We start from the raw sequence: 12,455 nt of genomic DNA, 5'->3' as shown, positions 1-12,455 counted from the left end.
AACAACTGGGTTTTAGGCAATGGCTAAGCTAAGGCTATCTGTGTAGAAGTGAGCTACAGATATGCTGGGGAAAGGAATGCTTTCAAATTCCAACTATAGAAAGTGCGTGGTTGAATCAGTGCTGAAACCCAGGTTTTGAGAAGCATGTTGGCTGACTAGTGGCAACCAGAGGAGGACTGGAAGTTGGGGAGAGACAGGGGATCCATGGTACATCCAATACAATTGAACAATGTGAGACAACTAAGGGAGATGTCTTCAAACATAAGAACCACCAACACATGCTAGGGGGAGAATTATTGCATGTGCTCCGGAGGGAAAGATTAGGACCGATGTGTGGAAGTCACAAAGAGGAAGGTTGTGATGGTTAATTTCATGTGTCAACTTAGCTAGGCCACAACATCCAGACATTTGGTCAGATGTGGCAGCGAAAGTATTTGTTAGACTAAAACAAATGACCCTCCACAATGTAGGTGGGCCTTATCCAATCAGTTGAAGGGCTCAAGAGAAAAAAAGGCCAACTCCTTCAAGGAAGAGAAAATTTGGTCTCCAGGCTGCCTGTGGACTCAAACTGCAACACCTGTTCTTCCCTGGACCTTGGACTTGCCAGCAGCCCCCGTACATACAGAGATGTGTATGTTTCCCATAGGTTGTTTCCCTGAAGAACTCTGATACAGAGATATGAGGTCAGCATAAAGAAAAATCTTTCTAACCACAAGGGCTACCTCAGGAAGCATTCAAGCCAAAGTTAGACAATACCTGTGGGGGATGCGGGAGAGAGGATTCCTGCACTCGGCAGGTAGAAAGATGAAATGTCTAAATTTCCTTCCAACTCTCAGACCAAGCGTAATGGCAATAACCAGCTTACCTGGCAGAGGGAAATGTTCTGATAAGGCTTGGCCTCGGCGTGCAGGCGAGCCTTAGCTTCTCGCTTGTCGCCATGCACCAGCAGGATCGGCTTCTTCCTGCAGAGGCCAGAATGTGTGAAATTCATCATTCACAGAGCGGGACTCTTGAATGATCTTCTCTGATTAATTCAAAGTGAGATAATCCTTAGAAGTCAATATACCTTTACAAGCACAACCAACAAAACAAAAATGGGATTTTTATTCAAGGAACAATCAAGCAAGATGAACAAAGGTAGCTACTTCCACATGAATCAATCACGGTGCAGAATGATTCTCTACCATAGTGAAGGGCAACATGCAACTAAAAAGAAACATTATAGAAAATGCACTTCCAGTACAAGCACCTAGCTACCTAATCCCCAAGAACTTTATAACATGTTAGTTCAAATAAAACTAAGAAACCACACCTTCGCAACTTTTTTCTATTTTACAACTAGAAATAAAAGACAGAGAACAAGGTAAGAGAAACTCAAACAGCTACCACCTAGGAATAATTAGTGTTATCAGATCATCAGGACTTTCTTAAAAATAAAGAGATTAACCATTACTGACAGAAGTTAAATCTCCATTAACTCCTTCAAATTTATTGGTTCCATAAACTGTCACAAAAAGGCTGTGATGGTTCATTTTATGTGTCAACTTGACTGGGCCATGGGGTGTTCATATAAAACATCATTTCTGGGTGTGTCTGTGAGGGTGTTTCTGGATGACAGGGGCCTTTGAATGGGTGGACTCCAATGTGGGGGGCCTCATCCAGTCCACTGGCAGCCCAAGGTAGAAACAAAAAGTGGAGGGAGAATTTGTTCTCTTCCTCTTGAGCCAACTGCCCATAATAACTCTCCACATACTGTATCTCCCATTGGTTTTGTTTTTCTGGAAAGCTCCTCTATGGGCAGTATCTGAATGACGACATAAGGCAGTACAATCTCCAAGATCAGAATTTCTCTCTGTAAATTCCGGATGTTGCCTTAACTTGACATTTAGGTCCTTCCTCCTCCTTACAGCTCCTGATGGCTGGCATTCCCCAGGAGCACTGAGCAGCAACTGGGTGTGGGGAGGAAGGACTCTTCCGTCCCCGATCAGTTATGAGAGTCCAGGGGGGTACCGGACAAGTTTGTTTGGGGGAGGGGCATAATAAAGTGCCACAAACCCGGGGGCTTAGAAACAGGACTTGTCTCTTGGTTCCGGAAACAAGAAGGCTGAGAGCAAGGTGTCAGCAGGGTTGGTTCCCTGTGGGGCTGGGAGGGAAGGGCCTGCTCCAGGCCTGTCCTAACTCCTGGCGGTGTTCTCCCTGTGTCTTCGCTCTGTATGTGTCTGTGTCCAAATTTCTCTTTCTTATGAGGACACCAGTCACATTAGAGTAAGACCCGCCTTAATGACCTCATTTTGATTTGATTATCCCCCCAAAAAGCTACTTCCAAATAAGTCATATTCTGAGGGACTGCGGGGGTTGGAACTCCAACAGATCCTTGTTGGGGTGAGACAATTCAACCCGTAACAGATACACAAGGAGTTGTGGTCTATACTTTGGCAACACTTGAAAGGTGTGGCAATTCGATTTCAAGGTCTTTGAGAAGCAAAGGGACGAATAACGAAAAGGTGCCGGTGCAACTAACAGGGACGTCTACGGCCAGGAGCCCATGCAGACGCTCGCTGCCTCCTGAAGTCCGTTCTCTCCTTTCCTAACAAATCCCGACCGTAGTCAGACAGGGTGTGCTCAGCTAAACTTCATTTACAGCCTCTTTCAGAGCCAGTCATCCTGTGACTGCCGCTCAATGAAATATAAGCAGGTGTTCAGTGGGACTTCAGGAAGGCCGCTCAGAGGGGGCCCGGCTGGGACGTGGCCCTCTCATCCTTCTCCCCTTTCTCCTTCCTGCCACCTGGAACACAGACCGGGGATCCGGAGCTCCAGGTGCCATCCTGGGCCTCAAGGTGACTCTGAGGACTAAAGTCACACGTGGGGGCGGCAGGACAGAAAGACGGATGGGCTAATTCTCTGAGAACCATGACGGCCCCCAATCCAGGCCCTTAAATGTCTACCTTGTGGACTTCTTAGGTTGGAAAAAATTTTTCTTTCTTGTTTAAGCTGCCATTATTTTGGGTTTTCTGTCACATGTAGCTAAAATGAATGCTATGGGTCACAGGCCAAATACAAGCCCTTGAGTGCCAGCGCCCTGGGAAATGTCAATGGTATTTCACCTACTGTTAATGATGGTTTCCACCATCTGGTTCTGAAATGAACCCAGGACTCTGAGGACCTGACAATCATTCTTCCTGTGTGCGCATTCCTCGGCCTTACTTGCTGTTATGGAGCCTGCCATGTAAATAAATGTGTTAGAAACCAGGATGGCGCACATCACTGTGTGATGCTATTCAGTCTGTATTGCTGGACCCCAGGCTGAGGAACTCCAGGAGACAGACTGAAATCCATCACCTCCATCACCTGAGTAAGGGAAGGCGCTGGGACCCCTTTATTTATTTATTTATTTTATATTTCTTTATTGGTTTCAGAGAGGAAGGGAGAAGGAGAGAGAGATAGAAACATCAATGATGAGAATCATTGATCGGCTGCCTCCTGCACGCCCCCCACTGGGGATTGAGCCCGCAACCCAGGCATGTGCCCTTGGCCGGAATCGAACCTGGGACCCTTCAGTCCGCAGGCTGATGCTTTATCCACTGAGCCAAGCTGGCTAGGGTGACCCCTTTATTAACTCAAACTACAAGGAGAATCATTTAGGAAGTGATTCTCAGAACAGTGTTGATGTGCCAAGTAACGCATGGCACGCTGGCCACGTGTGGGCATGCTCACGGGGCTAGGCAGCGGGGGGAGGGGACAGGGCAGTGCTCTTTTCCTTCACGCTAACACTGAACACAAAGTTCTCTTATGTGGGATGGAAGTTGTCCTGATCTACTTCTGGACAGAGAAATGGAGGAAAATGGTCAAATCTGTGTAAGGAATACAGGTGATTAGCTAGAATAGAAAAAAAAATGCTGTTTTCCGAATGTTTGTATGATCAGGATGGTTTCAAAGATGTTCAACGAAGATGGCCGGCAGCTGCCTGAGAAGACAGATCTTGTGTTTTAATGCCATCCAGCGTCCCGGGGACTCACCTGAACTCTCGTGGATACTGTCTTACGAGCCAGTCCACGTCAAAACAGTAGTTAAACTAGATGGGGGGAAAGAAAAGCAAGTCAGTCACGGGGGACTTAGCCAGGAAGTCTATACGGAGAGCTGGGTGGTTATTTGATTGAAAGAAACTCTAAAATAATGATGAACTACATGTTTTATTTATAAGCCCAGACAGTTCTGCCACAATACTCATAAACCAACCTGCGATACGCCTTGAAGGGAACGCATGGCCCAGGGGGGTCTGAATCAATGGAATGTGTGAGAAAGCAGGTTCGAGGGCAATTATGTCTGCGTGTTTGGCGGCATTTGTATTTGCTATTTCTGAGGGATCTCTGATTAATTTAAACAAAAGGGCTTATAAATGTGTCCCTTTCCTCCTTGGTGATTATAAAAAGGACTTTTAGAAGAAACCATCCGCTTTCAGCCCAACTTAGGAGCTAGCCTTGCAAACAGGCATTTGGGACTGGACGTTCACTAGGCTTACAACGATTACAGCTGAACCCCCAGGGTCTGCACTGGACTTACCCAGGGGGGCTCCTCCCCACACCTGAGTGGTCCTCCACCCTCCTGGACAGAGTGACTCGATCACCCCGAGGTTTTATCTGGAGGCCAAGCCAAACATGAAAGGCGCAGAAAGCTTTGCTTTCTTCAGGGAAGTGACCTTTTTTCCTGATTATTTACTTGACACTTTGGAGCATTAAAGTGACTTGTCAACACAAAGGGACCAGCTCCGTTCGGCAGGAGCAACCACACATGCAGAAAGAAGCAGCAATAACTTTTAGTCACTTTTGTTGGGTAGGTGCAGGAGATGTCTTACTTTTCTCAATCAGACTTGACTTGGCTTTCACCTCTCCACCCACAGCTGTTTGGGGGTCGCACCAGAGTGCCATGAGATTATCAGTGTTCCCAAAACAAGTCCCTGGGGCTGAAATTTTTTTCAAAGTGACTTCTTAGCCAGTCCCTGTAGCCCCATCCAGAGCCAGGAGCCCACTGGTAGTGGCATCCCTGTTCCATGCTGGCGCTGTGGCACATGCCATCTCAGGGACCCTGCACAGGACTGAGACATGGGTTCCCATCACTCACTCCTATTTTCTCATGGAGTTGTTTAATTATCTGTCCCCTTTCATCCAAAAAAACAAAAAAACAATCGCAAACTCACCTGTGCTGAAGATACAAGTGTCCCAAATAGAGGAGATAAAATATCTGTGAAGATCAAACATTTAAACATAATTCATATTTTGAAAGACATTCTCTAGCAATAATAATCACAACTGACTTACTCTTCACTGATGCTCAAAAATTTAGTTTAGAAAACTGGGACCTGAAAAATTACTACAAAGCTAGGCTTTAGTTCCCTAACGTTCAAGAAAAAATTTCCCTGTGCTGTTTGCTAATACAGTGGGGCCTTGACTTATGAGTTTAATTCGTTCCATGACGGAGCTCGTAACTCAAATTACTCGTCTGTCAAATCAATTTTCACCATTACAATGAATTGAAATGCCATTAATCCGTTCCGGAGACCCAAAAAACACCGCAATTGTTTTGTTAAATGTTTTTAAATAAGAAAAATGTATTTAAAAATAACGAATATTGTATAAAAACACAATACTGAACAATAGAATGTAGTGCAATAAACTTGTTTTATTACGTTTAATGTACAGCATTTACCTTGGAGATCAAACGACTTAAAGATGCTGATGGAGTTGGAGGAGAAAGGCTGAACTGAATAACTGAATCTTATTTGCTGATTTTTGCCCTTTTCGCCACGCTTTCATCACTTTCATCTACAGGAGTTTTCGATACAAACCTGTCCAATGAGATCTGTTTCATCCTCCCTTTCAGAATATTTCTGAAATGAGTTAGGCAAGTGTCATTAAATACTCCATCTGGGTGTTTCTTTTGAATAAAGTCTGAAAGTTTCTCCCACATTCCCAACATTTCCTTTATCTCACTTATAGAGATAACCTCCTCCTCCGTGTCATCTATTTCCTGCAAAACCTCCGTGTGCTGCTGCGTCTGTAGCTCCTTTAGCTGTGTTGTCAGTTCCTTAGAGTGCTCCTCGATGAGCTCGTTGATGTCACCTTCCTTTATATCTGCGCTCACTGCCTCACCATGTCTGACAATGGAGTGAATGCCGGTCCTCTTTTTAAAATTTTCGAACCAGTCCCGACTGGCTTTACACGGCTCGCCCGATGCCTCGTCCATTGAAGTGCCTGGGGTCTGCTGCAGCAAATCAGCGTAAATAGCTCATGCCTTCTCACAGATTATAGCCTTCGTCACGGCATCTCCAGCGAGCTGCTTCTCCGTTAACCACGCCATTAGCAGCTTCTCCATATTTTCATGGATAGATGTCCACTGTTTAGAAATTATTTTAACGCCCTTGCCTGGAGTTGTAGCCTGTATCGACTCCTTCTGCTTCAGTATGGTGCAGATCGTAGAAGTGCTACGCTCGTACTGCTTCGCCAAGTCGATTACACGCACACCTTGGTCATGTTTTTCGATCATTTATTTAATTCAATGCACATCATCCGCTTCTTCTTCTCAGCACCGTCCTTCGCACTTACTTTCTTCAGATTCATGGTTGAAAAAACGAAGTTTTGCAAAATAACTGCAAGCACAAATGCGAGCACAACACTGATGCTTCAACTAAGAGCTAACCGCTTAAAGTGAACGAGTGAGACACGTGATGCTGGGCTGATGTTGTGGCGTTCACTGTGACATTCGCTGCGCCAACTAGCGGTGGGGTATCTGAAGCTGGCTCGTAACCTGAATTTTAGCTCGCAACTCAAAGCAAAAAATCAGCCGAGACGGATTTATGCCTATGCCTATGTTACCGAGGATGAAAAACGCGTTAGTCGGGACACTCGTAAGTCAAGGCCCCACTGTACTTATTATGTATTCTTTAATAAAATACAATGCAAAATTAAAAGCTACAACATCGATACTGGATGAGCGGTCAGTTTTAGAAGCTGCCAATAAGGACAATGATGATGCACGCTGTCCTTCTTTCCAGATCTCTGAACTTTTACTACCCTCACCTACTCCTTCAAGTCCCTCTCAAGAAACCTTCCCAACCCAGGACTAACTGGCTTCCTGTGAAGGCGAGGACAGAGGCGCCCATAGCTCTGAGCTGTGGACACCCTACTGATGCTGTGGAGTTAGCATCAGATCCCACAGGTGAAGGACTCAGTCCCACAGGACTGCCCCCACCGCAGATGCCAATCACAAGTCCAGACCTCCTGTACTTCTGACTATAACTTGGGGGTTCCCATGATCCCCTCCTCGGGTTCGATCATTTGCTGAGAAGTCTCCCAGAACTCAGGAAGGAACTTTGCTTACTAGATTTCTGGTTTATTATAAAAGGATACAACTTGGGAACAGCCTGGTGGAAGAGATACATAGGCTGGAGTGATGAAATCACTGGCCTTTAGTGATTAACTCAACCTCCAGTCCTGCTCCTCTCCCTGGAGGTGAAGGATGAGGCTGCAAGTCCCAACTCTGATCACATGGTTGGTTCACTGGGCAACCAGCCCCCATTCTTAGGGGCTTTCCAAAAGTCACCTCATTAACATAATAAACCCAGGTGTGGCTGAAAGGGGCTTGTTACGAATAACAAAACACACTTCTTTGCCCTTTAATTACTTTGTAGTTACTACTTTAGGACAAAAACCAACTATAGCCAGGGATGAAAACCAAATATATGTATAGAACAATATGACACATGCACCTCAGGGAATGATCAAAGCAACCAAAGGCCATCTTTTGGTTCAGAACGGAAACACCTATTTGCATTCTGGCATTGTCTTTTTGCTTCTTTACCGGAAACCAAAACCAGGGTTCCAAGTAGCAGTTCTCAAACTTGACTGGGCATTCGTATTCCCTACGGGGTTAGTTACAACAGGCTGCAGAGCCTTGCTCCCAGGGAATCCGGGTGGGGCCGGGAACATGCATTTACAACAGGTTTTAGGGGATGCTGATACTGCTGATCCAGGGACCAAAGAGAACTGCTGTTGTCAAGTATTTGCTTGTCATTAATAAAGTCTTATTGATCAAGTTTGATCTCTATGTTAACAGTTAAAAACAATTTTAAACATTGCACTAAATATTCCAAAGCATTGCTCTACAGGGCCCGAGAAACATCCTCTGATCTCCTAAGTGAACAGTTTGCTGTCAGCTCTGCATTTGCTGTCAAATGCTCTTTTTCTGTTTCCTGGGAGTGATTAAGTCCATGATGATCTTGCAGACCATTCTAGCTACCCTCGTGGTTTCACCCGAGGGGCCCTCTCAGGTGCAGTGACAGCTCCGGACACCAGCGCCCCGTACTTACCCTTGATGTGGAGGGCTCCAGAGTTATACTTTGGCTTAATTCCTGAGACTCTAGTGAGGTAGAATTGGAAGGGGTTCCCTTTATCCAGCATGTCCCAAATGTCCTGGCCTTCCCCGGACGTTTCGTACTCGTCTTCGTCCTCTGTGAGCGTGGGGCGGGCAGGAGGGCCATGACTTCCAGCCCTTGGGGCAGCACTTTGTGTGGGAGGGGAGACGCCTTTCTCCTCTTTGAGGGCCACTTTCTCAGGCGCCGTCAGCTGCGTCTCTGGTGGCAGCTCATCGTCACTGCTGGAGAGACACCAGCCCAGGTCTTCCTGGGAACCACTCTTCTGCTTCTTGGGAGGTGAAGCTTCTGAAACCCCATCTGTGCTGCTGAATTTCAGGGGTGACATCTTCCTCCTGTGGGCGGCTTTCCGAGCCTCGGAACAGGTGTACCTTGGCTCACAGGCTGCTTCCTGCCCAGCATGGAGGAGAGAGGTAGACGGCTTGTCCGGTTTGGGCTTCTCCTCCTCACTTTCATCACTACTGGATATCGTCCATCTCCCATAATCACCTTCCTGAGACATGATACTTCTTCTGGAAATGAAAGGTGGAAATATCGTTATTTCCCATTCCCCAGGCCACTGGCAAACTACCTCTACTGCTCTTGAACTCCCTGTCCTGTGAGTGCCTGGAACACATACAGCACACTGACACCTACCAGACGCTGAGCCAGGTAACCAACATCATCATGGGCTTAATCACTCCCAGGAAAAAGAAAAAGAGCATTTGACAGCAAATGCAGAGTTGACAGCAAACTGAACAGCTTTGCAGGTGTTCTCAGGAACATTACCAGGACCGGCTATGGAATTTGGCAAAGAAAGTGACAGCAAAAATCCTGGTCACCCTCTCTCCTCTCCCTTAGTCTTTCAATCTAGACCTCGTTCTTAGATGGGGGTTGAGTTGAGCCAAAGCCCAAAACAAAACAAAAATGTTCATTGTTGACCCTGAAGCTTCCAACTGGTCGCTGGGATTAAGGCCAATTTAAGGAATTTCAGGAGTAATTCTGAGCATGCTTAAATTTTTTTACAGTCAAATTGGAACTTACACAGCTATTCCTCACTGAAGCATGGAGCCCAAAGGACTTTAGTGATTATTTCTTACTTCCCCAAAGATAAGCTACTTACCATAATCTTAAAGCCTTCAATGATCAGACCGTCAAACATCAGAGGGAAGGTAGGGGAGGGTGAGGGTAAGGGGTAGAGATCAACCAAAGGACTTGTATGCATGCATATAAGCCTAACCAATGGACACAGACACCAGGGGGGTGAGGGCATGAGTGGGGGGGGGGGGGTAATGGGGAGATAAGGAGACATATGTAATAACTTAATCAATAAAGAAAAAAAAAGACAGTGTCAAATGATCTATTCTGTCTATACATTATCTAGAAGTACTTCCATGAGGACCCAGCTAACTTCATAATTATCTTACTGGCCTGGCCCTAAATCAAACTGCTAAAACCTGCAGAGAAAGAACTTGTACTGAAGCAAAACACTTTTACTTTGTGAACCACACCGGGTAATTTCTACTTTCTTTATCTGACAAGAGGAAAACTGATGCGAAGGGGGATGAAAATCTAAAGACATTCTCCCACCAAGTGCCAACTTGAAATGTTAGAGCTTTTATATTAAGGATTTAAACAATTTGTGGACGCAAATGAGTACTCCTCTTAAAGCTGCTAGCTCTTCCTCTCCCTCTCCACACTACACCCAGCTGGGGGAACTTCTTTAATGCTTCCAGCTGCTTCTCTTTATGGATCCTGCAGGGGTCCTCAAACTACGGCCCTCGGGCCACATGCAAATACAAATATTGTATTTGTTCCCGTTTTGTTTTTTTACTTCAAAATAAGATATGTGCAGTGTGCATAGGAATTTGTTCATAGTTGTTTTTTAAACTATAGTCCGGCCCTCCAACGGTCTGAGGGACAGTGAACTGGCCCCCTGTTTAAAAAGTTTGAGGACCCCTGCTGCAGATCATCAGGAGGGCCTGGGAGTGAGGCTCCTCAACTGAGGCCGGGTGTGGCCAGCAGTGGACAGGCATGAGCCATGATTTCAAATCCAGTCATTGCCAGGTGGTCAAGGTGCACTCATACAGGTTCCTTAACTGCTGAACCTGTTTCCTCCTCTGTAAAAGGGGTACCATACCTACCTCCCAGAGTTCATTCATTCCACAAATACTTACTGAACAGCTGCTATGTGCCAAGCACTGGGAATTAAAGTTAACCACATACAAACGGGTTCTGCCCTCGGAGGACTTATATTTCAGGGGGAAAGAAACAGACCAACACAAAAATAAACAAACAAAAAAACACCCCAAGGTATCTTTACAGGCATTCCTTACGTCTTACAGGCGTGAGACAGAATCAGGGCTGCCCTTTCTCTGGAACACTCTGAATAAGCAATATTTAAGTGAGACCTGAGGGATGAGAGGAACCCGCCGGGGTCGGGTGAAGCAGTATTCCAAGGAAAGGAAACCCAACCTGCAAAGGCCAGGAGGCGGGAAAGAGGCTGTAATCAATGCAAGAGCAGAGGGAAGCACCTGGGCAAGGAATACAATGGCCCAGGATGAAGGAGCAAGGCGTGTTCAAGACAGCGGATTTTATTCTAAGAACAAAGGGGCGCCACTGGGAGGGTTTTAGTAAGCAGGAGAGTTCCTTGGTCCAATTGACCCCTTAAAAAGTATTTCGTTCCTTCCAAGTCTGGGTGGAGAAGGGTTTGGAGGGAGACGGAAGTCGAAGTGAAGGGGCAGCCGCATGGGATCGGGATGCAGACTGATGCAGGCGGTGGGGATGGAGCGAGGGGATTCGGGGTACGTTTGGGAAGTAATAACAGCTGCTGACTTTTCTGCGCTTACCTCGGGCCAGGCACAGTCCGCAGCGCCTCACCAGGGACTAACTCATTTCCCTTTCACACGTCTACGCCGAGTACCACGACAGGTCCCATTTGTGGAGAAACTGAGCCCAGAAAGGGTTACGTGCCTGGCGGCGGGGGAACGCGCGCGCCACGTGCCCAGCTGTCACCCCTAACAGCCGAGACCATCCATGCACTCCGTGGAGCAGGGGGACAAGAACGCGCGCAGGGGGAGCCCTCACGGCCCCTCTCCCGCAGGACTCGGGTCGCAGCGCCTGCCGCTCGCGCCCAAGAGGTACAGTTACTGGAGGAAGTCGAGGCCCTGCAGGGGCCCTACCTCGTGTCTTTACGGGATGCTCCGCTTCCAGCCCCGCCGCGCACTCACGTCTTCCCGGGGTTCCGGACGGAGCAGGATCGCAGGTCCAGCGCCGGCGGCGTCCAGAGGCTTCCGAGCCCGCGGCCACTCGTTCGCTCCCCGCCACGGCCGCCGGCGCCTGCGCGCAGTTCAAACTCTACGGGACCAGCGCGCACCTCGCGGCTGCGGCTCAGCCCCTTCCACTTCCGGGACGCCCACCGCTGGGTCCTAAAGACCGCCGTGTCGACAGGGGCTGCCTGGAGTCTCCCAGGAGGTGGCGAGGGAGACCTGGCTGCTAGGTCTTCGCTCACCTCCTGGCCACTCTTCTCAAACAAAAACAAAAACAAAAAATCGGAGGGAGAAAAAGAATTGTTACCTCCCTCTATCTTAATGAGCAAAACGCATCCTATTTAGAAGGATTCTTACGGACAACCTCAGACTCCCAGGGCAGGAGGCTGGTGGTGGTGGTGGATAGATAGATGTTCAAAGGCAGAGAGAGGACCAGCTGAGGTTCGAGGCAGCTGAGGGCTGAGACCTGTCCCCCGGGAGAAGCGGGCTTGCCTGGGGCGCACATTGTGAAACCTGTTGTGAATTAAAAAGTTAAATGAGCTCCCCTGGGACTGGGACTCAAATGACTGTTTCTTAGCTGAAACTCGGGCTAGAATGCCGGGCTTGTCTCTCTCTCTCTCTCTCTCTCTCTCTCTCTCTCTCTCTCTCTCTCTCTCTCTCTCTTTCTCTCTCTCTCTCTCTCTCTCTCTCTCTCTCTCTCTCTCTCTCTCTGTGTGTGCGTGGTTTTTAATCTTTCTGATTTGCCAGAAGAAAAGGATCTAAGATAAACGCCTTTGCAAAAC

At 47.4% G+C, this 12,455-nt stretch overlaps 1 protein-coding gene across 1 annotated transcript; it reads right to left on the bottom strand.

Annotated features, from left to right (window-relative positions):
* Positions 1-832: 832 nt before the first annotated feature.
* On the bottom strand, positions 833-11,719 carry LOC102433260 (tyrosyl-DNA phosphodiesterase 1-like). Its single transcript, XM_006108843.3, has 5 exons — positions 11,587-11,719; positions 8,363-8,937; positions 5,195-5,238; positions 4,017-4,072; positions 833-962 (listed from the first exon to the last, which is right to left on the bottom strand). The coding sequence occupies exons 2-5, from the start codon at positions 8,925-8,927 to the stop codon at positions 833-835; spliced, it is 795 nt and encodes a 264-aa protein (XP_006108905.1). The 5' UTR covers positions 8,928-8,937; positions 11,587-11,719.
* Positions 11,720-12,455: the final 736 nt, after the last annotated feature.

Source organism: Myotis lucifugus, unplaced genomic scaffold (assembly GCF_000147115.1).
Source record: "Myotis lucifugus unplaced genomic scaffold, Myoluc2.0 scaffold_3845, whole genome shotgun sequence".
Classification (NCBI taxonomy): Eukaryota; Metazoa; Chordata; class Mammalia; order Chiroptera; family Vespertilionidae; genus Myotis; species Myotis lucifugus.
This window is presented reverse-complemented; position numbering and strand designations above follow the sequence as displayed.